Source organism: Pristiophorus japonicus, chromosome 17 (assembly GCF_044704955.1).
Source record: "Pristiophorus japonicus isolate sPriJap1 chromosome 17, sPriJap1.hap1, whole genome shotgun sequence".
NCBI classification, from domain to species: Eukaryota; Metazoa; Chordata; class Chondrichthyes; family Pristiophoridae; genus Pristiophorus; species Pristiophorus japonicus.
Window position 1 is genome coordinate 50,275,206 of NC_091993.1, and position 25,210 is coordinate 50,300,415.

Genomic DNA, 25,210 nt, shown 5'->3' on the forward strand with positions numbered 1-25,210 from the left:
CGTTCTATCCTCAGTCTCCCAGCCGCTTTCCATCCCTCTCTAGGCTCCTATATTAAGAACATAAGAAATAGGAGCAGGAGTAGGCCATTTGGCCCCTTGAGCCTGCTCCGTCATTCAATACGATCATGGCTGATCTGATCATGGATTCAGCTCCACTTCCCCGCTCGCTCCCCATAACCCTTTACTCTCTTATCGCTCAAAAATCTGTTTATCTCCACCTTAAATATATTCAATGACCTGGCCTCCTCAGCTCTCTGAGGCAGAGAATTCCATAGCTTTGCAACCCTCAGAAGAAATTCCTCATCTCAGTTTAAAATGGGCGGCCCCTTATTCTGAGACGATGTTCCCTAGTTTTAGTCCCCCTATAAGTGGAAATATCTTCTCTGCATTCACCTTGTCGAGCCCCCTCATTATCTTATGTTTCAATAAGATCACCTCTCATTCTTCTGAATGTGTATAGGCCCAACCTATCTTCATAAGTCAACCCCCTCATCTCCGGAATCAACCCAGTGAGCCTTCTCTGAACAGCCTCCAATGCAAGTATATCCTTCCTTAAATACAGAGACCAAAACTGTACACAGTACTCCAGGTGTGGCCTCACCAATACCCTGTACAGTTGTAGCAGGACTTCTCTGCTTTTATACTCTATCCCTCTTGCAATAAAGGCCAACATTCCATTGGCCTTCCTGATCACTTGCTGTACCTGCATACTAACTTGTTGTGTTTCATGCTCAAGGACCGCCAGGTCCCTCCGTACTGCAGCATTTTGCAATTTTTCTCCATTTAAATTATAATTTGCTTTTCTATTATTTCTGCCAAAGTGGATAACCTCACATTTTCCCACATTATACTCCATCTGCCAAATTTTTGCCCACTCACTTAGCCTGTCTATATCCCTTTTCAGATTTTGTGTCCTCCTCACAATTTGCTTTCCCACCCATCTTTGTATCATCAGCAAACTTGGCTACATTACACTCAGTCCCTTCATCCAAGTCATTAATATAGATCGTAAATAGTTGAGGACCCAGCACTGATCCTTGCGGCACCCCACTAGTCGCGGTTTGCCAACCAGAAAATGACCCATTTAACCCGACGCTCTGTTTTCTGTTAGTTAGCCAATCCTCTATCCGTGCTAACATCCCCAACCCAGTGAACTTTTATCGTGCAGCAATCTCTTATGTGGTACCTTATCGAATGCTTTCTGGAAATCCAAATACAGCACATTTACTGGTTCCCCTTATCCATCCTGCTTGCTATATCCTCAAAGAACTCCAGCAAATTTGTCAAACATGATTTCCCTTTCATAAAACCATGCTGACTCTGCTTGATTGAATTATGCTTTTCCAAATGTCCCGCCACTGCTTCCTTAATAATGGACTCCAGCATTTTCCCAATGACAGATGTTAGGCTAACTGGCCTAGTTTCCTGCTTTTTGTCTGCCTCCTTTTTTTAAATAGGGGCGTTACATTTGCGGTTTCCCAATCCGCTGGGACCGCCCCAGAATCCAGGGAATTTTGGTAGATTACACCCAATGCATCCACTATCTCTGCAGACACTTCTTTTAGGACCCGAGGATGTAAGCCATCAGGTTCAGGGGACTTGTCCACCTTTAGTCCCATTATTTTACCGAGTACTACTTCTTTACTGATAGTGATTGCATTAAGTTCCTCCCTCCCTATAGCCCCTTGATTATCCACTATTGGGATGTTTTTAGTGTCTTCTACCATGAAGACTGATACAAAATATTTGTTCAATGTCTCTGCCATTTCCCTGTTCTCCATTATTAATTCTCCAGTCTCATCCTCTAGGAGACCAACATTTACTTTAGCCACTCTTTTCCTTTTTATTTACCTGTAAAAACTCTTAGCATGGTGCTGTGGTCAATTTGCTCAACCTCCCTGCAGTCCCTGCGCTCGTCCACACAGGGAGTAAGAGCCTCGAACCTGTTGGACAACAGCAAGCGCCGAGGCTCCTCCATCATTACCTCCTGGGTCTCCATACCTTCCTCACCTTGTAGTCTTTCTGTCAGCTTGCTACTCCTAGTTTCATTTTATTGATCATGAAATAAAGTTGTTTTTCTATCATATTATATTCAGTGACAAATTAAATCACAAAAACACAAATTTTATTGAAATTTTTAATAAAATCCCTCTGTACATACTGGTTTAAGAATTTTGCATGGAGAATTGCATTGCAAAATTTCAAACCTTTACTAGTTAAAAGCTGGAAACACTATTAACAGATAGTCACTAAATTGCATCTCATTTTAAATTAAAAAAAATGATTTTGTCAAACCTTCCCAAATTTTTCAGGAAGTGCCCGCGATATGAAGCCCACAGACTCTGGTGGCCCCACAAGGTGGGACTCACTACAGGTCTAGATACTTTGGTTACATCAACCAGCTCAATCAGTTATTCTTTTGCAAAATTGCGAGCACATTGAAATTGCAGAACTCCCAACACACACAGATGCACACACACACACAAAACTACATCCATTTGCCCACACCTAGTTTCCATTGCCAATGTGGAAGTGTTACTCAAAGCATTTGGTTTAGAAAACTTTCCCTTAAAATCCTTGCAGCTCTGCAGTAAGGTGCATTAAACACTGAATTCCATGAGAATGGGGAAATCCCACTAATATTTATCCTCATTACCTAATTTGAGATAATAAGCAGGAAACAATGACAGAACTAGGAAGTACAATGAATGGCCTTCACTGTACAGGTATCTGGCTCGGACTGACCTGCAGAAACATAAATAGGTTGGTCCAAAATAAAATACAACAGTTTGTGTCTCCAACATACCACACATGATCCAAACTCAGAGGACAGTCATCAGGATCCACAGAACCGTAGTGAGGGAAATGGAACACACAGCGCTCCTACCATCACTAACCGTGAAATAATGAGGAATTTAACAAAGGATTTATGTACATCCCACACAATCACCTCCAAGAATTAAAAAAATAAAAGAGACAATGAAAGGAGGAAATTAATTCAGAGTCTGGATCAAAATGTGGATAGAGAGTTTGGTCAGCCACAGCAATGCTGATACTGTGTGCAGCTAAATTACTCTCTCATTTGTAATTAAATATTTAATTTGTGCCTATGAGCATGGGATTGTGCCAGGCAGAGGCTGGGGAGGATCACAGTTAGTAAAGCACAGCGGCTGGATTCTATCCAAGTGAGGAGTGGCGGGTACCCTCCCTGATAGGAAGGCTGAATGAAGGCGCCATTTGCAGCAAGGTGGAATGGTTTGAGTAATTCTCTGGGTGTTATTTCCTCATTGCTTGTCTGAAAACAAAAAACAAAACACACTAAACACAAGTCATAGGGGTTGGCAGAAAATACTGTGGAAAGTAAAAAAAAAATATGAAAATATCATTTGACAAATCGCACAGCATGTGGTTAACTGGCTTTGTGCTGGTTTGGCAGGAGAGAATGCTCAATTATCAAAGGAACCCAGGGCCTTGAGCAAACGGTCTGTGGCACTAGTTTGCAGTAAGAGTATCAACGTTTCAGACACATGGGATCAGCAGACAGCTCCTTGCACACAGTACAAGTTGGAGGGAAACTAACTGCGGCTTTGGCAAAAATTCCCTTCCACTTTTAAAGGACGAGTCCGGTTCTTCTAAAAGGTTTTAAAAAGCTACAGAAAAATAATTCAAGTTTTAAAACTAGATTCTTCCCCTGGGCCCTTAAAGCTGCCGAGAGGACACTACCAACAACTGCTCCTCCGTCCAACCTTCCATCAGTTTGTACAATGTCCTTGGGCCAAACATGGGCTGCATTTGTTCTCCTCAAACAACACTTTTCCTTAAACAGTAGCTGTAATAAAACCCATAAAAAGTGAATGACTGCCTTGGTTTGAGCTGAAGGACAGGTTGTACACACATGTGGAACAGACCCCCAGGGAGGGAGTTGGTTGGAGGAGCTGGATTGCTATCTGTTGCGCTGGGCTTGATAGTTGGGAGGGAGTACTGGATCAACAGATGCTGAGAGGGGGAATCCCAGAAGGAAGAACCAGACACAAGGGTGAAATTTTGCCTTGAGCACCTGCGCATGAATTATCGCCTGGCAACGGGTTGGAGAGGAAAGTCAGAACAGTCTCCACCAGCAATGCGCACTGAGATACACCAGTAATGTCCCAGTGAGACAAGGTCCATTAAATGGTGCGCATCTTCCCCTTCCGTTTCCCTCTCTGCATTGCGCGCAGCCGGTCATTTACAACCAGGCCCAAAACACTAAATCCACCCATGGCATTCGGATGGAGTGGTGAATTTAGCGAGTTTTGGAAAGCCAGTCTGTAAACGTTCAGTTACATGGCTCAGCTTTTGCATTTCATCGCTTTCTGCTGCAATCTAGATTGTAAACATATGGAAACTTTACAACAAGTTAAAAAATAAATTATTTTTGTGCTTGAGCTACTGCTCAAATTATATTGTATGATGTGACTGTGGGAAATTATTTATTTTGGAGGGTGGGGGGTGGATGAAAGGAACAGAAATAATCCATAGCGACCTAGTAGAAGATGCTGCAAATACAGAGAGCCAGAAACCAGCGGGCAATGCCGGGCAGTTAGCGCAAGATGTTGAATCAATCACCACTGAGGAAATTAAAATCAACACACATCTTTGGAAAACATATCCCAGGATCAAACACGGTATGAAACGCCACAAACCCTCCTAAATATACAGAACAGAACACTTGCTGAATAAACAATCAGAACGTAGTTGCCCACATCGTGTGGTGATGGCGAAAATCAAAACATTCTAACTGAGAAAGGGAGTGGTCAATACGGAATGAACAAAATCCCGAACGCACCAGTTCATGGGCAAAACATCGGATAACGTCATGGAATGACAGCATTGTCAGTGTGCAATAGCCCAGCTGGTGGAAATGGGCACAGTCCTTTCATAAATTTAAATATCAACCCAAAATTATTCACATTATAAGTTAGATTTAGAAAGTCTAGGGGAGCTGGACAGACACTGAGCTTGATGGCCATCACCCGATCTCTCTGCCCCTTTAACCAGAGCACTCTCAATGAGTCATCGTGTGTGGGCACTTGTGTCTTCATTCAAGCCCCTGCCATTGACCAGAGCAGTAAACAGGGTCTGTGCATCCAGCAACACTGGTGTGAACACTCAATCACAGTATCTTTATTCAAAGTCAAAAGGTCTTTTTTGCTTGTAAAACAATTATTTATTTACAATATATATCTCCTGCCACTTTAATCAATTCATTTTATAAAAACATTAAAAAATAAATTAGAAAGAGTTCTGCAGCGAGCTGGACGTTAGGCTGTCCTCTTTGAACCATCATGGTTGCTGCTGTTGTGGGGACTGAGTTTGTTTTTCTCCAGCCATAGCTCTGCCAGCTGCTGTGTGGAGCCGTAGGCTGTGGCTTTCGAGGCCAAGCACATCTTGTATTGTTTCGCTTCCAGGTTTGGGTCACAATAGATGGGATGGTGGATGTGAACAATTCCAACCTCTTGACTCCTGAATGGTTTTAAACCAACTTGAATGACTTTGTTGAAGAGGTCCACATCCTCCATCCCCCAGCCCTGGATCGAGATGTCAAACCCACCAGCAAGCAGGAGGTCACTTTTGTAAACACAGGTGATCCCAAACCCATAGTGTCTCCAGAATCCAGTCTTTATCGTGAACGCATAATTGTTATCATTGGAAACTTTCCCCGCTTGTACAATCTTTGGGTCATATTGGGTGAAGATTATTGGAAAGTATGCTTGTTTCCCTGGCACAGCATTATCCCTGCAACGCTGCAGAAAATCCACTGTGAAAATCAAGTCAACGTCACAAAACAGAATCAGAGAATCATTGGTAAACTGAGCAGCCCCAAGCTGCAGGGCAAGAGCTCTGGAAAACTCGCCCTGCACCGGGACCAGCTGAAGCTCTGCTTTGGGATATTTTCCCCGAAAGTCTCTCATCAGTTCCACTTGTTTTGCTTTGTCTGGATTTGAATCAGAGTTGAACAGCAAAATAACTAATTTGACATTTTGATTTGAAATCAGACAAGTCCTTTCAAAGTTTTCCATGAATCTCTCAAACATTTCAAAGCGGCCAGACAGCGGGATTAAGATGTTGATTTTCTTATCTTTGGGCTCCTTTTGCTCAACGTTAGTGGCTCCAAGGTGGAAAGGGACAAATATTTTGAGGGGGTTCGAGAGGAAGGAGAGAGATCGCGAGTTGCTGTTAATTTTATTGGCCAAATCTTTGGCATCAATCTCTTCACGCTCAGCAAACTGGATCTTGCTGAAAGTCTGCTGCAGGTAAGCATGTCTCCGGACAGGGACCGTCATCTTCTTGCCCTTATGCTTCTTATAGAGAAGGAGCAGGTCCAGTACATACTCGGCCCCGTACATAGGGTTCACCCTTCGGTAACCATACTGAATCTCTTTGAAGTCAATGATCCGGCCTCTGGTCTTGGCGTTTGCATTGATCATTTCCATTACCTGCATGATAATGTCGTCTAAAGCTTCTTTCTGAGATGAGTCCATCCCTCTCCGTGGGGGCTGCCCATCGAAAGCTGAATAAAGGTGTTTCCCTGTCAGGAACTCCCACTCCAGCACCTCTTCCCTGTTTTGAGGCTGGAACCGCATGAAGGAAGGCGGAATTCCCAACTGAATGTCGTCTTTGTGAAGCTGGGAGTTGCTGTACCTGCCCATCAGCACGATCTCCCGGTGAAGCTGGATGGTACGATGGCGGAGTTCGGCAATCCTGCGGTTTAGGATGTAGCTGTGGAGCCGGTACTGGTACTCGGGACTCTTGTTAGGATGCAGGGTGATTGCCCGCTGGATCTTGCTGTTGTGGAGATCTTGGATGTAGCCTTTTTTATTCGGTTCATAGTTTTCATAAAACAACTGCTGCATCTGTAAATGGAAAAGGAAAAATACTGAAGACTAAAGTTTTCAGAGATAGTACATGTCCAAACATCACCCAGTGTGCTTTCTCTTCGCCTGGATGTTATTCCAGGAATCACCTTCCAGCACTTAGCCCAAGTCGGCATTACTTGTACAGGAGCCTCAACACTAAGTGCTAGCAGGCTTTCCAACCATTGGAGGCCTCCCAGGCAGGCTTAATCCCACCACCTGTAGGGGTCAATAACCTCCGTGGGGTGAGGGTATGATCGGCAGTGGGGCCTATGGCCGAATCCTTCTACCCTGGCCTGCAGGCACAGCTGGAGCCCCCCAGAGTGCTGCCTCAGCCGAGAACAGACTCCACCCGGGGCCTCTCTGCGGGTGTAAACATCCTGGCAAGCTCTCACTGATCCTTCATCCAACTTCTGCCTGTTACTTTGGAACATTTTGCACCAATGGCTAGTGGAAATCTCAAGTCTTCTATTAGTAACGTGCTCTGTTTCAAGAGAGAATAAAATAAATTGCAACTCCAGGGAGTCTCAGAAGCAACACAGAAACAGGCCACTGGGCCCAACAGGTCCAAGCTGGTATTTATACTCCCCAACATGAGAGGCTACAGGAATCTCACCGAATAGGTTACATTACAAGAGTAGGTTTGTTCCTGGCCATGGCCTCCTGCCAGACAAACTCCGCTGCTCTCTGTTGGTGGCGCTCCCCCCATGCAGCAGGACCCCACTTCATCATCCAACCACAAATTCAGTCCCTGCCCACCGATTCCATTCGCCGCCTGAACATCTGGCCAGATATCTTGTGACTGAATGGTTTAAATGGTTGCTACAGCCCTTTAAGTAACTGCAGCAGAGCTGGGAATCCCTGCCGCCACTCTCCACCATGCAAGCGCCCAGAACGTGGATTCAACGCTGGGAGCCCCTTGTTTGACCCTGGAAGTGCGCAGGGGTGATGTGTTAATGGGACTTGGTGCGGCCAGCAGAGTTTTGGAGGAGCACAAGTTTATATAGGGTGGAAGATGGAATGCCGGCCAGAAGAGCATTGGAAGAGTCTAGTCTAAATGGGTTTATCTGGCTTTCTACCTGAAAGGAATGGGTAGGTACTTGAATTGTGATTAGTGGTGTCCCACAGGGATCCGTTTTGGGGCCTCATTTATTAATGACTTGGATGGTGGGATAGACAGCCACATATCCAAGATTGCCAATGACAAAGATAGGCAGCATTGTAAACATTGTCGATGGATGCATAAAATTACAAAGAAATATTAATAGATTACGTGACTGGGAAAAAGGCTTACAATGTAGGGAAGTGTGAGCTCATCCACTTTGGACCAAAAGAAAAAACCTACATTTATATAGCGCCTTTCACGACCACCAAACGTCTCAAAGCACTTTACAGCCAATGAAGTATTTTTGGAGTGTAGTCACTGTTGTAATATGGGAAACGTGGCAGCCAATTTGCACACAGCAAGCTCCCACAAACAACAATGTGATAATGACCAGATAATCTGTTTTTTGTTATGTTGATTGAGGGGTAAATATTGGCCCCAGGACACGGGGGATAGCTCCCCTGCTCTTCTTCAAAATAGTGCATGGGATCTTTTATAGCCACCTGAGAGAGCAGACAGGGCCTCAGTTTAACAGTGCAGGGCAGCGAGAGGGGTAATGATAACCAGAGTGTGATAGGAAGGCACAGAGCGTTTAAACATAAGAGTGAATCAGAAAGTGGGATCAGAGTAGGAAAACATGGTAAAAAGATAAAATTAAAAGCTGTATATCTGAATGCACGCAGCATTTGTAACAAGATAGATGAGTTGACGGCACAAATAGAAATAAATAGGTATGATCTAATAGCCATTACAGAGAGGTGGTTGCAAGGTGACCAAGGCTGGGAACTGAATATTCGGGGGGATATTTGCCATTTCGGAAGGACAGGCAGAAAGAAAAAGGAGGTGGAGTTGCTCAGTTAATAAAGGATGTGATCAGTGAGGTAGTGAAAAACGATATTGGCTCAGAAGATCAAGATGTAGAATCAGTTTGGGTGCAGATAATAAATAATAAGGGGAAGAAGTCAGTGGTGGGAGTAGTCTATAGTCTATATGTCAGGAAGGGACAGAGCATACAAACAAAAGAGTGCACTAACAAATAGCGTCCAGGTAAGAGGTAAGAAATAAAGCTATGAAGGCAGAGTTGGCTAAAGGGGACTGAGAAAATAGATTAAAGGGTAGATAAGCAGTGGTAAACATTTAAGGAGATATTTCATAACTCTCAGCAAAGATATATTCCAGTGAGAAAGAAAGACCCCAAGGAGAACGATGAGCCATCCATGGCTAACCAAGGAAGTAAAGGATGGTATCAAATTGAAATCAAAGACTGTTGCAAAGAACAGTGGTAGGCCAGAGGATTGGGAAATTTTTAGAAACCAGCAAAGGCAATTAAAAAAAAGATAGTTTATGAGAGTAAACTAGCAAGAAATATAAAAACAGACAGTCAGAGCTTCTATAGGTATATAAAAAGGAAGTGAGTAGCTAAAGTAAATGTTGGTCCCTTAGAGGGTGAGACTGGGGAATTAATAAGGGGGAACAGGGAAATGGCAGAGATTTTGAACAAATATTTTGTAGTGGTCTTCATAGTAGAGGACACTAAAAGCATTCCAATAATTGATATTCAAGGGGCTATTGGGAGGGGGGGAACTTAAAAATGTGAGGTTATCCACCTACCAAAAATAAAAAATCAAATTATTTAAATGGGGAAAGATTACAAAATGCTGCGGCACAGAGGAACCTGGGGGTTCTTGTACATGAAACACAAAAAGTTAGTATGCAGGTACAGCAAGTAATTAGGAAGGCAAATGGAACGTTGGCCTTTATTGCAAGGGGGATAGAGTATAAAAGCAGAGAAATCATGCTACAACTGTACAGGGTATTGGTCAGACCACACCTGGAGTACTGCGTACAGTTTTGGTCTCCTTATTTAAAGAGGGATATATTTGTATTGGAGGCAGTTCAAAAAAGGTTCACGAGGTTGATTCCCGAGATGAAGGGGTTATCAAAGGAATATTGAGTAGGTTGGGCCTCTACTCATTGGAGTTTAGAAGAATGAGAGGTGATCTTATTGAAACGTGTAAGATTCTGAGGGGGCTTGACAGGGTAGATGCAGAGAGGATGTTTCCACTGATGGGGGAATCTAGAACTAGGCAGCATAGTTTCAGAATAGAAACATAGAAAATAGGTGCAGGAGCAGGCCATTCAGCCCTTCGAGCCTGCACCGCCATTCAATATGATCATAGCCGATCATGCAACTTCAGTACCCAACTCCCGCCTTCTCTCCATACCCCTTGATCCCTTTAGCCGTAAGGGCTACATCTAACTCCCTTTTGAATATATCCAATGAACTGGACTCAACAACTTTCTGTGGTAGAGAATTCCACAGGTTCACCACTCTCTCCGTGAAAAAGTTTCTCCTCATCTCGGTCCTATATGGCTTACCCCTTGACCTTAGACTGTGACCCCTGGTTCTGGACTTCCCCAACATCGGGAACATTCTTTCTGCATGTCCAGTCCTGTCATAATTTTATATGTTTCTAGGAGATCCCCTCTCATTCTTCTAAATTCCAGTGAGTATAAGCCGAGCCGATCCAGTCTCTCCTCATATGTCAGTCCTGCCATCCTGGGAATTAGTCTGGTGAACCTTCGCTGCACTTCCTCAATAGCAAGCATGTCCTTCCTCAGATTAGGAGACCAAAACTGCACACAATACTCAAGGTGTGGTCTCACCAAGGCCCTGTACAACTCCCTGCTCCTATACTCAAATCCTCTCGCTATGAAGGCCAGCATGCCATTTGTTTTCTTTAGTGCCTGCTGTACCTGCATGCCTACCTTCAGTGACTGATATACCATGACACCCAGGTCTCGTTGCACTTCCCTTTTTACTAATGTGTCACCATTCAGATAATAATCTGCCTTCCTGTTTTTGCCACCAACGTGGATAACCTCACATTTATCCACAGTATACTGCATCTGTCATGCATTTACCCATTCACCTAACCTGTCCAAGTCACCCTGCCACCCAGCTTAGTGTCATCTGAAAACTTGGAGTCTTACATTCAATTCCTTCATCCAAATCATTAATGTATATTGTAAATAGCTGGGGTCCCAGCACTGAACCTTGCAGCACCCCACTAGTCACTGCCTGCCATTCTGAAAAGGACCCGTTTATTCCCACTCTTTGCTTCCTGTCTGCCAACCAGTTCCCTATCCACATCAATACATTACCCCCCAATACCATGTGCCTTAATTTTACACACTAATCTCATGTGGGACCTTGTCAAAAGCCTTTTGAAAGTCCAAATACACCACATCCACTGGTTCTCCCTTGTACACTCTACTAGTTACATCCTCAAAAAACTCTAGAAGATTTGTCAAGCATGATTTCCCTTTCATAAATCCATGCTGACTTGGACTGATCCTGTCACTGCTTTCCAAATGTGCTGCTATTACAGCTTTAATAATTGATTCCAGCATTTTCCCCACTACTGATGTCAGGCTAACCGGTCTATAATTCCCTGTTTTCGCTCGCTCTCCTTTTTTAAAAAGGGGTTACATTAGCTACCCTCCAATCCATAGGAACTGATCCAGAGTCCATGGAATTTTGGAAAATGACCACCAATGCATCCACTATTTCTAGGGCCACTTCCTTAAGTACTCTGGACTGCCCTGGGCTATCAGGCCCTGGGGATTTATTGGCCTTCAGTCCCATCAGTTTCCCCAACACCATTTCCTGACTAATAAGGATTTCCCTCAGTTCCTCTTTCTCGCTAGACCCTCGGTCCCCTAGTATTTTTGGGTGCTTATTCGTGTCTTCCTTAGTGAAGACAGAACCAAAGTATTTGTTCAATTGTCTGCCATTTCCTTGTTCCCCATTATGAATTCACCTGATTCTGACTGCAAGGGACCTACATTAGTCTTAACTAATCTTTTTCTCTTCACATATCTATGGAAACTTTTGCAGTCAGTTTTTATGTTCCCTGCAAGCTTACTCTCATACTCTATTTTCCCCCTCCTAATTAAACCCTTAGTCCTCCTCTGCTGAATTCTAAATTTCTCCCAGGTTTGCTGTTTTTTCTGGCCAATTTATATGCCTCTTCCTTGGATTTAACACTATCCCTAATTTCCCTTGTTCGCCACGATTGAGCCACCTTTCCTGTTTTATTTTTACGCCAGACAGGGATGTATAATGGCTGTAATCCATCCATGTGATCTTTAAATGTCTGCCATTGCTTATCCACCGTCAACCCTTTAAGTATCATTCGCCAGTCTATCCTAGCCAAATCACACCTCATACCATCGAAGTTTCCTTTCTTTAAGTTCAGGATCCTAGTCTCTGAATTACCTGTGTCACTCTCCATCTTAATGAAGAATTCTACCATATTATAGTCACTCTTCCCCAAGAGGCCACGCACGACCAGATTGCTAATTAATCCTCTCTCGTTACACAAGACCCAGTCTAGGATGGCCTGCTCTCTAGTTGGTTCCTCGACATATTGGTCTAGAAAAGCATCCCTTATCCACTCCAGGAAATCCTCCTCCACAGTATTGCTACCAGTTCAGTTAGCCTGATCAATATCTAGATTAAAGTCACCCATGATAACTGCTGTACCCTTATTGCACCAATCCCTAATTTCCTGTTTGATGCCATCCCCAACCTCCCTACTACTGTTTGGTGGTCTGTACACAATTCCCACTAGCGTTTTCTGACCTTTGGTGTTTCGCAGCTCTACCCATACAGATTCCATATCATCCAAGCTAATGTCCTTTCTTACTATTGCATTAATCTCCTCTTTAACCATTAACACTACCCCACCTCCTTTTCCTTCCCGTCTATCCTTCCTGAATGTTGAATACCCCTGGATGTTGAGTTCTCAGCCTTGGTTACCCTGGAGCCATGTCTCCGTAATCCCAATTACATCATACCCATTAACAGCTATCTGCGCAGTTAATTCATCCAACTTATTATGAATGCTCCTCGCATTGAGACTCAGAGCCTTCAGGCTTGTTTTTTTAACACTCTTTGTCCTTTTAGAATTATGTTGTAATGTGGCCCTTTTTGATAAGAAGTCGCCCATTTAAAACGGAAATGAGGAGGAATTTCTTCACTTAAAGTCGTGAATTTGTGGAATTCTCTTACCACAGAAAGCTGTGGAGGCTGGGTCATTGAATATATTTGAGGTGGAGATTGACAGATTTTTGAACGATAAGTGAGTCAAGCGTCATGAGGAGCAGGCGGGGAAGTGGAGTTGAGGCCAAGATCAGATCAGCCATGATCTTATTGAATGGTGGAGCAGGCTCGAGGGGCCAAATGGCTTACTCCTGCTCCTATTTCTTATGTTCTTAGGTTATGTAATATCTCATCCGAAAGATGGCACCTTCTACAGTGCAACACTGCAATGGATTTTCTAAATGGTGATGAGCTGGAAATAGTTTAGGTCCAAAGAGACTTAGGGGTCCAGTGCATAGATCACTAAAATATCATGGAGGTACAGAAAATAATGAAAAAGGCTAATGGATTGCTGGGCTTTATATCTAGAAAACTAGAATATATAAAAGAGGGTAGAAGTTATGCTACAGCTATACGAACCCCAAATTGAGACCACACGTGGAGTACAGTGTTCAGTTCTGGGCACCACACCTTAGGAAGGATATCTTGGCCTTGAAGGAAGCGTATCGTAGATTTACTAGGATGATACCCGACTCCAAGGAAAAATTACGAGGTGAGATTAATTAAACTAGGGCTGTATTCACTGGAATTTAAAAGATTAAGGTGTGATTTTGATTGCAGTTTTCAGGATATTAAGGGGAACGGATGGGGTAGATAGAGACTATTTCCGCTGATCTAGGATGAGGGGACACAGCCCAACAGTTAGAGTCAGACCTTTCTATTTCACTAAATATATTCAAAAAGGAGTTAGATGAAGTCCTTACTACTAGGGGGATTAAGGGGTATGGCGAGAAAGCAGGAATGGGGTACTGAAGTTGCATGTTCAGCCATGAACTCATTGAATGGCGGTGCAGGCGAGAAGGGCCGAATGGCTAACCCCTGCACCTATCTTCTATGTTTCAGGGGTGAAGTTAAGAAACACTTCTAGATGCAAAAAGGTGGCAGAAGTTTGGAACTCTCTTCCGCAAACGGAGCTGATGCTGGGTCAATTGTTAATTTTAAATCTGAGATTGTTAACCAAAGCATAGAGAGATTACACAGGATATACGGCACAGAAACAGGCCATCCGGCCCAACCAGTCCATGGCGCCGTTTATGCTCCACTCGAGCCTCCTCCCGTCTTTCCGCATCTAACTCTATCAGCATAACCCTCTATTCCCTTCTCCCTCATATGTTTGTCTAGCCTCCCCTTAAATGCATCGATACTATTCGCCTGAACCACTCCCTGTGGTAACAAGTTCCACATTCTCACCACTCTTTGGGTAAAGAAGTTTCTTCTGAATTCCCCATTGGATTTCTTGGTGACTATCTTATATCGATGGCCTCTAGTTATGCTCTTCCCCACAAGTGGAAACACTCTCTCTGTATCCACTCTATCAAAACCGTTCATAAATTTAAAGACCTCTATTAGGTCACCCCTCAGCCTTCTCCCCCAAGAGAAAAGAGACCCAACCTGTTCATCCTTTCCTGTTATGTATACCCTCGCATTTCTGGGATCATCCTTGTAAATCTTCTCTGCACCTTCTCCAGTGCCTCAATATCCTGTTTATAATATGGCGACCAGAACTGTACGCAGTACTCCAAATGTGGTCTAACCAAGGTTCGATACAGGTTTAGCATAACTTCACTACTTTTCAATTCTATCCCTCTAGAATTAAACCCTAGTGCTTGGTTTGCTTTTTACGGCCTTGCTAACCTGTCGCAACATTTAGCAATTTATGTATTTGTACTCCGAGATCTCTTTTTTCTTGTACCCAAACTAAACTCGCACCCTCCAGATAAGTGACCTCCCTATTCTTCCTACCAAAATGTAATATCTCACATTTATGTGTGTTGAACTTCATTTGCCAATTATATGCCCATTCTGCAAGTTTATTAATGCCCTCTTGTAATTTGTTGCAGTCTCCTCAGTATTGAGTATTGACTATCAATTAGGAGTCATCTGCAAAATTTCAAATTGTGTTTTTGATTCCAAAGTCGAAATGGTGAACAACAGTGGTCCCAGCACTGATCCTAGTGGAACGCTACTACCCATCTTCAGTCACTATGAAAAGCTAGCTACCTTTTATCTCCACTCTCTACTTTCTGTCTTGAAGGGGGGGCCAAGTGCTTCTGGAACAGCAGGCCCGGGGGAAGAGTGCCGTGATCAGGAACACCAGGCCCGGGGAGCGTGCCATGATCAGGAACACCAGGCCCGCGGGAGAGTGCAGTGATCAGGAACACCAGGCCCGGGGGAGAGTGCCGTGATCAAGAACACCAGGCCCGGGGGAAGAGTGCAGTGATTAGGAACACCAGGCCCGGGGGAAGAGTGCAGTGATCAGGAACACCAGGCCCGGGGGAGAGTGCAGTGATCACGAACACCAGGCCCGGGGAAGAGTGCAGTGATCAGGAAAACCAGGCCCAGGGGAGAGTGCAGTGATCAGGAACACCAGACCCGGGGAAGAGTGCAGTGATCAGGAACACCAGGCCCGGGGGAGAGTGCCATGATCAGGAACACCAGGCCCGGGGGAGAGTGCCGTGATCAGGAACACCAGGCCCAGGGGAGAGTGCAGTGATCAGGAACACCAGGCCCGGGGGAGAGTGCAGTGATCAGGAACACCAGGCCCGAGGGCGGGGGGGGGGGGGGAGCGGGGGAATGCAGTGATCAGGAACACCAGGCCCAGGGGAGAGTGCAGTGATCAGGAACACCAGGCCCGGGGGAGAGTGCAGTGATCAGGAACACCAGGCCCGGGGGAGAGTGCAATGATCAGGAACACTAGGCCCGGGAGAGTGCCATGATCAGGAACACCAGGTCCGGGGGAGAGTGCCGTGATCAGGAACACCAGGCCCGGGGGAGAGTGCTGTGATCAGGAACACCAGGCCCGGGGTAGAGTGCTGTCATCAGGAACACCAGGCCCGGGGGAGAGTGCAGTGATCAGGAACACCAGGCCCAGGGGAGAGTGCAGTGATCAGGAACACCAGGCCCGGGGGAGAGTGCAGTGATCAGGAACACCAGGCCCGGGGGAAGAGTGCAGTGATCACGAACACTAGGCCCGGGGAAGAGTGCAGTGATCAGGAAAACCAGGCCCAGGGGAGAGTGCAGTGATCAGGAACACCAGACCCGGGGAAGAGTGCAGTGATCAGGAACACCAGGCCCGGGGGAGAGTGCCATGATCAGGAACACCAGGCCCGGGGGAGAGTGCAGTGATCAGGAACACCAGGCCCGGGGGAAGAGTGCCGTGATCAGGAACACCAGGCCCAGGGGAGAGTGCAGTGATCAGGAACACCAGGCCCGGGGGAGAGTGCAGTGATCAGGAACACCAGGCCCGAGGGCGGGGGGGGGGGGGGGGGGGGGAGCGGGGGAATGCAGTGATCAGGAACACCAGGCCCAGGGGAGAGTGCAGTGATCAGGAACACCAGGCCCGGGGGAGAGTGCAGTGATCAGGAACACCAGGCCCGGGGGAGAGTGCAATGATCAGGAACACTAGGCCCGGGGAGAGTGCCATGATCAGGAACACCAGGTCCGGGGGAGAGTGCCGTGATCAGGAACACCAGGCCCGGGGGAGAGTGCTGTGATCAGGAACACCAGGCCCGGGGGAGAGTGCAGTGATCAGGAACACCAGGCCTGGGGGAAGAGTGCAGTGATCAGGAACACCAGGCCCGGGGGAGAGTGCAGTGATCAGGAACACCAGGCCCGGGGGAGAGTGCAGTGATCAGGAACACCAGGCCCGGGGGAGAGTGCCGTGATCAGGAACACCAGGCCCGGTGGGGGGCGGGGGAGTGCAGTGATCAGGAACACCAGGCCCAGGGGGAGTGCAGTGATCAGGAACACCAGGCCCGGGGAGAGTGCAGTGATCAGGTGCTGACTGACCTGCTGTATTTGCGTCTGGAGTTTTACTTCATTATTTAATTCACAGGATTTCTCCTCTCCTCAGCTGCTGGAAATATCTACTCGATGGCTTCTCAAAACTAACTGATGCAAAGCTAGAGACAACATGTCTGGGGCTAGATAATGGGTTCCCGCAGTCAGGCTGCCAATCAGCAAGCTCCATAGGCCAAAGGTTATATGGAGTTAGGTCACAGATCAGCCATGATCTCATTGAATGGCGTAACTGGCTTGTGGGGCCAAATGGCCTCCTCCTGTTCCTAACTCACTCCATTTAACAAGCTATGAATAAGCACAAAAAGATGTGGATGGTAGTCAGTCATTATCTTCAGACAATTATATCTCAAGAGCAAATGAAGATTGGGATTTAAAAAGAGGTTATGCAGCACAGAATCAAGACTGGGAATTTACACCGTTCTGCTCTCGGGAGATTCACATCAGACCAATACTGGAACTTTACTCTGGCATTGCTTAACCTGCGTGGGAAAAGGTGGGCAGAGACTGCCCCAGGTTGGCACTGTTCTCCATAACAATGGAAAATCCTCCTCACTCTGCCTGTGACACAGCACGGGTTCTGGTTCAAAGCGGTGCAGAAAATACAGAACGTAGGCCAAGAACCTACCTATAAGGAAGTTACTATATTTAATCGGGTAAACAATACATTTAATGGGAACAGTAACTGGCTTGTAGTTGCATAACTTTGAGGGTTATTTCAGCAGAGGCAAATAGGCTGAACGGCCTCCTCCTGCACTAAATATTTCTAATTCCCTCATCGGCCTTTTGCCTAGTTCCAATATTTGATGCTACAACTGACCAGCTGGAATGTAATTTAATTTTCGAAACATTTCTATTTTTTGTTTTCCCCTGTAGATTTTTTTAAAAACAGCATGGGGAGAAAGCTTCATATTAAAAACGTCAATGGGATAGAATTGAAGTGGGGCCACTCTCAAACTGCAAGAGCCCCACCTGATGATACGAGGTGGGCAGCTTTCCGTGCCAAATAGAAGCATGCACCTCATTGCAATTACGCTCAATTAGATCATTTTGTTTTTCCAAACATGTTTCTGAAAATTATAGTTGGTGGCATGGAATCCAAAATGGAGCATTGTCTTGCCCTCTAATTGAGCAGCAATATCCACATTCGCAGATCAGCCACTCAAGACTTGTTCCGAGTTAGTTTCTTATGTAGCAACCTATGATTAAAACCTGCACATTAATTCTTGGGATTCGAGATGAGTGACATTTGATTAAAACAAACTGTAGAAGGTACAACTCTTGCAAAATCTTTACAGCAAAAGTGTTTCTGAAGCGGTGTCACTGTTCATAGTAATCGCGTGGATAGTCCTTATTGCTAAAATGAAGGAATCAGCTCTCATTACCCTTCCTATCAGTACCTGGTTTAATTCAACAACAACTTGAGTTTATATAGCGTCTTTAATGCAGTAATACATCCCAAGGCGCTTCACATGAGCGTGATCAAATATTTGACACCAAGCCGCGCAAGGGGATTAGGGCAAGTGACCAAAGCTTGGTCAAAGTGGTACGTTTAGTTTATGGAGCATCTTAATGGAGGAGAGAGAGAGACGTAGAGACTTAGAGAGAGAATTCCAGAGCTTAGGGCCCAGGCAGCTAAAGGCACGGCCACAAATGGTGGAGCGATTACAGTTACGTGGATGGACTGGAGAAGCTGGGTTTGTTCTCCTTAGAGCAGAGAAGGCCGAGGATATTTGATTACAAGTGTTTAAAAACACGAAGGGTTTAGATCGAGTAAATAAAGGGAAACTGTCTGCAATGGCTGAAGGGCCAATAATCAGAGGGCACAGAATTAATGTGATTGGCAAAAGGACCAGAGGAGACACGAGGAAAATCGTTCTCATGCAACGAGTGATGAGGATTTGGAATGCACTCGCTGATAGGGTGGTGACGGAAACAGATTCAATAATAGCCTTCAAAAGGGAATTGGATAAATACTTGAAGGAGAAAGAAATTGCAGGGATATGGGGAAAGGCGGGGGGGGGGGGGGGGGGGGGAAGTGGGACTAACTGGATTGCTTCGATAGAGACTCAATGGGCCGAATGGCCTCCTTCTGTGGCGTACTATTCGGAGATTAAAATGGGGGATGCGCAAGAGGCCAGAATTGGGACAGCGCAGAGATCTGAGGGTCGTAGGCGCGTACAGAGATGAGGATTGTAGGGCTGGAGGAGGTTAGAGATCTGAGGATTGTAGGGCTGGAGGCGGTTACAGAGATCTGAGGGTTGTAGGGCTGGAGGCGGTTACAGAGATCTGAGGGTTGTAGGGCTGGAGGTGGTTACAGAGATAGCGAAGGGCGAGGCCATGGAGGGATTTGAAAACAAGGATGAGAATTTTAAAATTGAGGCATTGCCAGGCTGGAAGCCAATGTAGCTCAGCGAGCACAGCAATGGGTTAATGGGACTTGGTGCAGGCAGAAGAGTTTTGGAGGAGCACAAGTTTATGTCGGCTGGAAGATGGAAGGCCAGCCAGGAGAGCATTGGAAGAGTCTAGTCTAAATGGGTTTAACTAGCTTTCTACCTGAAAGGAATGGGTAGGCACTCGAATTGGCAAGATGTGACTAGTGATGTTCCACAGTGATCCGTATTTATTAACAATTTAGATGATGGGATAGCGAGCCACATATCCAATGACACAAAGATAGACAACAATGTAAACAACGTAGATGGATGCATAACATTACAAATACATATTAATAGATTAAATGAATGGGCACAACTGTGGCAAATAGATTTCAATGTTGGCAAGTGTGAGGTCATCCACTTTGTCCTAAAATGGACAGAACAGAGTACGTTCTAAATGGCGCAGAGCTGGAAACAGTGGTGGTCCAAAGAGACTTAGTGGTCCAGATATATAGATTGTTAAAATGTTCTGAAAAGGTACAGAAAATACTAAAAAAAGGCTAATGGAATGCAGGCCTTTATATCTAGAGGACTAGAAGTTATGCTGCTGCTATACACAGCCCTAGTTGGACCACACGTGGAGTACGGTGTTCAGTTATGGGCACCACACCGTACGAAGGGTATATTAGCCTTGGAGGGAGTGTAGCCTAGATTAACTAGAACGATATGTGGACCCAAAGTGTTAAATTACAAGGAGAGATTAGACAAACTAGGGTTGTAGTCAATGCTCCATCTGCAATCCCCATGCAGGCTGTTCAACGGCGTTAGAATGGGAAAACCGCGCAAGTGTCAATCTGAATGGGCCCCGCAGCCTCTGACATGGGCCCAGCACCCAAATAAAATGAGCGGAAACATTGCTTGGAATTTGAAAGATTAAGGGTTGATCTGATCGAAGTTTTCAGGATATTAAGGGAAACGGATAGGGTAGAGAGAGAGAGAGAAACTATTCCCGCTGGTTGGGGAGTCTCGAACTAAAGGACATAGACTAAAAATGAGAGGCCGACCTTTCAGGAGTGAAGCTAGGGAACACTTCCACACGCAAAGGGTGGGAGAAGTTTGAAATGTCTTCCACAAAGGGCAGTTGAAGCCAGATCAATTATTCATTTTAAATTGGAGATTGATAGATTTTTGTTAATCAAAGCATTAAGGAATATGGTGCAAAGGCGGGTATATGGAGTTAGGTCGCCTATCAGCCATAATCTCACTGAATGGCGGAGCAGGCTCGAAGGGCTCAATGGCCGACTCCTGTTCTTATGTTCCTAACTCCACAGAGCCGGCATGGATGCGATGAGCTGAATGGCCTCCTTCTGTGCCGTAATGACCATGACTCACTCCATTTACAGCCCAATTAACAATCTATAAATAGGCACAAAGATGGTGATGGCAGTCATCATTATCTTCAGACAATTATACCAACTGCAAATTAAGGGTTTGGGGTTGAGAGAGATGTTAACAGGACAGGTATACAGCACCAAATCAAGACTGGGAATTTCACCATTCTGCTCCCGGGAGTTTCACTTCAGGACAAGATTGGAACTTCACTCCGGTATTGCTTAATCAACTTGTTATTGTTGGACCCTGCAGCAACAAGGCATCAAATATATCGCTGCGGTACATTTAAACCCAACTACCAAATACAAATGGCCGTAAATCAGTAAACATTACAAGAGGTTTGTCAATATCTCAGTATTTCATTGGAAGGTTACTATATCGGCCTGTGGTCAACAGCTCTGCTTTAGGGAGGCCAGAACAGAGAGCTGAGCTGGGACTGTGGATAAGGGAGCTAGTCTACAGTTACAACATGATGGGTCAAAGGAATCTACTCTCTTGCTTTTCACGCTGGCTCCCAGAATGTTGTTTTAAGATGAAAATACCTTTAGTTACACATTGCAAAAACCATTGGCCCAAGCACTATGGGATATTTGTCTATGTTAACGGTGCAATATAACTTCACCTTGTTCGTAGTTAGTCCATCGGCCAAGCTTAATGTATTAAGAGGAAAGCAACTTCAAATTTACTGCCTGAATCCTCCATCAAAAATAATCACACTTCAAACACTGCTGCAAAAATTAAATCACTCTGAAATTTTAGATTAGAAACATAGAAATTTACAGCGTGGGAGACCATTCCGGCCCATCGTGTCTGCGCCGGCCGACAAAAAGCCGCACGGCCCTCGGTCAGCAGCCCTGAAGGTTACATATAAACCTATGAACAATGACGAAATGGTAAAGAGCACCCAGCCCAAGCAGTCCGCCTCACACAACTGCGACACCCCTTATACTGAAACATTATACACTCCACCCCAACCGGAGCCATGTGATCTCCTGGGAGAGGCTAAAAACCAGGCCAATTGGGGAAAACAAATCTGGGAAAATTCTTCTCTGACCAATCCAGGCGATTGAAACTAGTCCAGGAGATCACCCTGGCTGTATTCAATTCGCTGCAGTACTTACCAGCGTATCTGCGCCAGCCAATAAGAGGTTACCCAGTCTAATCCCAATTACCAGCTCTAGTCTGTAACGCTGCAGATTACGGCACTTCAAGTGCCCATCCAAGCACCTTTTAAATGTGATGAGGGTTTCTGCATCCACCACCCTTCCAGGCAGTGAGTTCCAGACCCCCACAACCCTCTGCGTGAAGAAATTTCCCCTCAAATTCCCTCCGAACCTTCCACCAACCACCTTAAAAACCATTCCCCCTCGTAATTGACCCCTCCACCAAGGGAAATAGGTCCTTGCTATCCACTATATCCAGGCCCCACAAAATTTTACACACCTCAAATGAGGTCTCCTCTCAGCCTCCTCTGTCCTAATGAGAACAAACCCAGTCTACCCAACCTGTCCTCATAGCCAAGATTCTCCATTCCCCCAGGCAACATTCTAGTAAATCTCCTCTGCACCCTCTCTTGTGCAATCATGTCCTTCCTATAATACAGCAATCAGAACTGCACGCAGTATTCCAGCTGTGGCCTAACCAGAGTATTATACAATTTAAGCATAACCTCTCTGCTCTTGTATTCTATGCCTCGGCCAATAAAGGCAAGCATTCCGTATGCCTTCTTAACCACCTTATCCACCTGGCCTGCTACTTTCAAGGATCTGTAGACAAGCACGCCAAGATCCCTTTGTTCATCTATACTTCTAGGTGGCCTGCCGTTTAATATGTACACGCTTTCCTTATTAGCCCTCCCCAAGTGCATCACCTCATACTTCTCTTAATTAAATTACATTTGCCACTGCTCTGCCCACCTGACCAGTAGATTGATATCCTCCTGAGTCCATGACTTTCCTCTTTATATCAACCACACAGCCAATTTTAGTATCATCTGCAAACTTTTTAATCATACTCTCTATATTCAAATCTAAATTGTTGATATATACCACATAAAGCAAGGGACCCAGTACTGAGCCCTGCGGAATCCCACTGGAAACATCCTTCCAGTCACAAAAACATCCATCAACCATTACCCTTTGCTTCCTACCTCTAAGCCAATTTTGGATCCAACTTGCCACTTTGCCCTGGATCCCATGGGCTTTAGCCTTCATGGCCAGTTTACCATGTGGGACCTTATCAAAAGCCTTGCTAAAGTCCATATATACTACATCGTACGCACTACCCTCATCGACCCTCCTGGTTACCTCCTCGAAAAATTCACTCAGGTTAGTCAAACACGGTCTTCCCTGAACAAATCCGTGCTGACTGTCCCTAATTAATCCTTGCCTTTCTAAATAAAGATTTATCCTGTCTTTCAGGATTTTTTCCAATCATTTTCCCACTACTGAGATTAGGCTGACAGGCCTGTAATTACTCGGCCTATCCCTTTCTCCCTTAAACAAGGGTACCACATTAGCAGTCCTCCAGCACCAGGCCCAAATCCAAAGAGGACTGGCAAATGATGGTCAAGGCCTCTGCTATTTCCTCTTTTACTTTGCTTAACAGCCTGCGGGCTTATCTACTTTCAAAGCTGCTAAACCCCTTAATACCTCCTCTCTCACTATGTTTATTTGATCCAGAATGTATCATTCCTCCTCGATAGCAGTGTCTGCATTCTCCCTTTCCTTTGTGAAAATAGACACAAAGTATTCATTAAGAACCACACCAACCATACCATCTTCCACCTCCACACAGAGATTACCCTCATGCCCTACCCTTTCTTTAATTATCCTTTTGCTATTAATATATTTATAGAACATCTTTGGGATTTTCTAATTTTACTGGCCAAGCATTTTTCACGCTCTCTCTTAGCATTCCGAATATCCTTTTTAATTTTAACTCTGTACTTTCTGTATTGCACTAAATATCCTGTTGGAAAGAATGAAGTGTTGAGCTGATTATAGATCTGGACATTACCTCTCCAACAACACATCCCGCTCTCCAGTCACACTAACTTTTTCCAGACCTGCCTGCTCCAAACTACAGAGATTACGACAACAGCACGATTATAAAGACACATTGACTCAATAATTCATCAATTCACCCAAATGAACACGAACGAATACAAAGGCAAAATACTATAGATGCTGGAAATCTGAAATATAAACAGAAAATGCTGGAAACACTCAGCAGGTCTGGCAGCATCTGTGGAGAGAAAAAAAAGTTCACCTTTTGGCAGAACTGGAAAAAGTTAGAGATGGAACAGGTTTTAAATAAGTACAGAGGCAGGAAAAGGTGGGGGGAAGCAAGGAAGAATGAAAGGGAAGGTTTGTGATGGGGAAGGCAGGAGAGAGTAAATGACAAAAGTGATTTGAAAGGGGTGGTAATGGGACGGGTAAAGTTACAGACGATGGGTCTAGAGTAGGAGAGGAGGTGCAAATGGCAACAGCAGGATCATTATCAGCACCTGCTGTCTAATAAAATGCAGTGTTTATGATCTGAAATTGAACTCAGTATTGAGTCTGGAAAGCTGTAAAGTGCCGAATAGAACGATGAAGTGCTGTTCCTCAAGCTTCTGTCGAATTTCATTGGAACAGTGTAGGAGGCCGAGGGCAGAGGTCAGAATGAGAGTGGAGCAGAGAATTAAAATGGCAAGCGACCAGAAGCTCGGGGTCATGTTTGCGGACTGAACGGCGGTGTGTTCAGAAAAGCTATCACCCAATCTGCGTTTGGTCTCCCCAATGTGGAGACTCCGCATCATGAGCAGCGAATACAGTTTGCTAAATGAAGAGAATTACAAGTAAATCGTTATTTCATCTGTAAGGAGTGTTTGGGGTCCTGAACAGTGGGAAGGGAGGAGGTGAAAGGGCAGATGTTACATTTCCTGTGCTTGCATGGGAAGATGTCGTGGGAGGGGAGGGGAGGGGGTGCTGGGCGTGAACCAGGGTGTCGGAGGGAGCAGTCCTTTCGGAACGCTGAGAGGGGAGGGGAGGGGAGGGGGTGACTATGGAATGGACCAGGGTGTCGCGGAGGGAGCAGTCCTTTCGGAACGCTGGGAGGGGAGGGGGTGCTGGGGTTGACTGTGGAATGGACCAGGGTGTCGCGGAGGGAGCGGTCCCTTGGGAACGCTGAGAGGGAAGGAGATGTGGTGTTTGGTGGAGGCATTGCACTGGAGGTGGTGGTGGATGACCCATTGAATGTGGTGGTGGATGAGCCATTGAATGTGGTGGTGGATGAGCCATTGAATGTGGAGGCTAGTGGGGTGGAAGATGAAGACAAGGGGAACCCTATCGTGGTTCTGGAAGGGAGAAGAAGGGTTGAGAGCAGAAGTGCAGGAAATGGGACTGACACTGTTGAGGGCTTGTCTACCACGGTGGAGGGGAGTCCTCGGTTGCTGGTATGGAAGGTGACAGTCAGAACAGATGAGACGAAGAAA

The 25,210-nt window shown here is 45.4% G+C and overlaps 1 protein-coding gene across 1 annotated transcript in view; it reads right to left on the reverse strand.

Moving 5' to 3' along the window:
* Positions 1-5,183: 5,183 nt before the first annotated feature.
* Positions 5,184-25,210, reverse strand: part of chsy1 (chondroitin sulfate synthase 1) — a 70,015-nt gene continuing 49,988 nt past the window's right edge. The window contains exon 2 of the mRNA XM_070858716.1: positions 5,184-6,893. Coding sequence (XP_070714817.1) covers positions 5,301-6,893 — 1,593 coding nt within the window. The 3' untranslated portion in view covers positions 5,184-5,300. The remainder of the gene's footprint in view (positions 6,894-25,210) is intronic.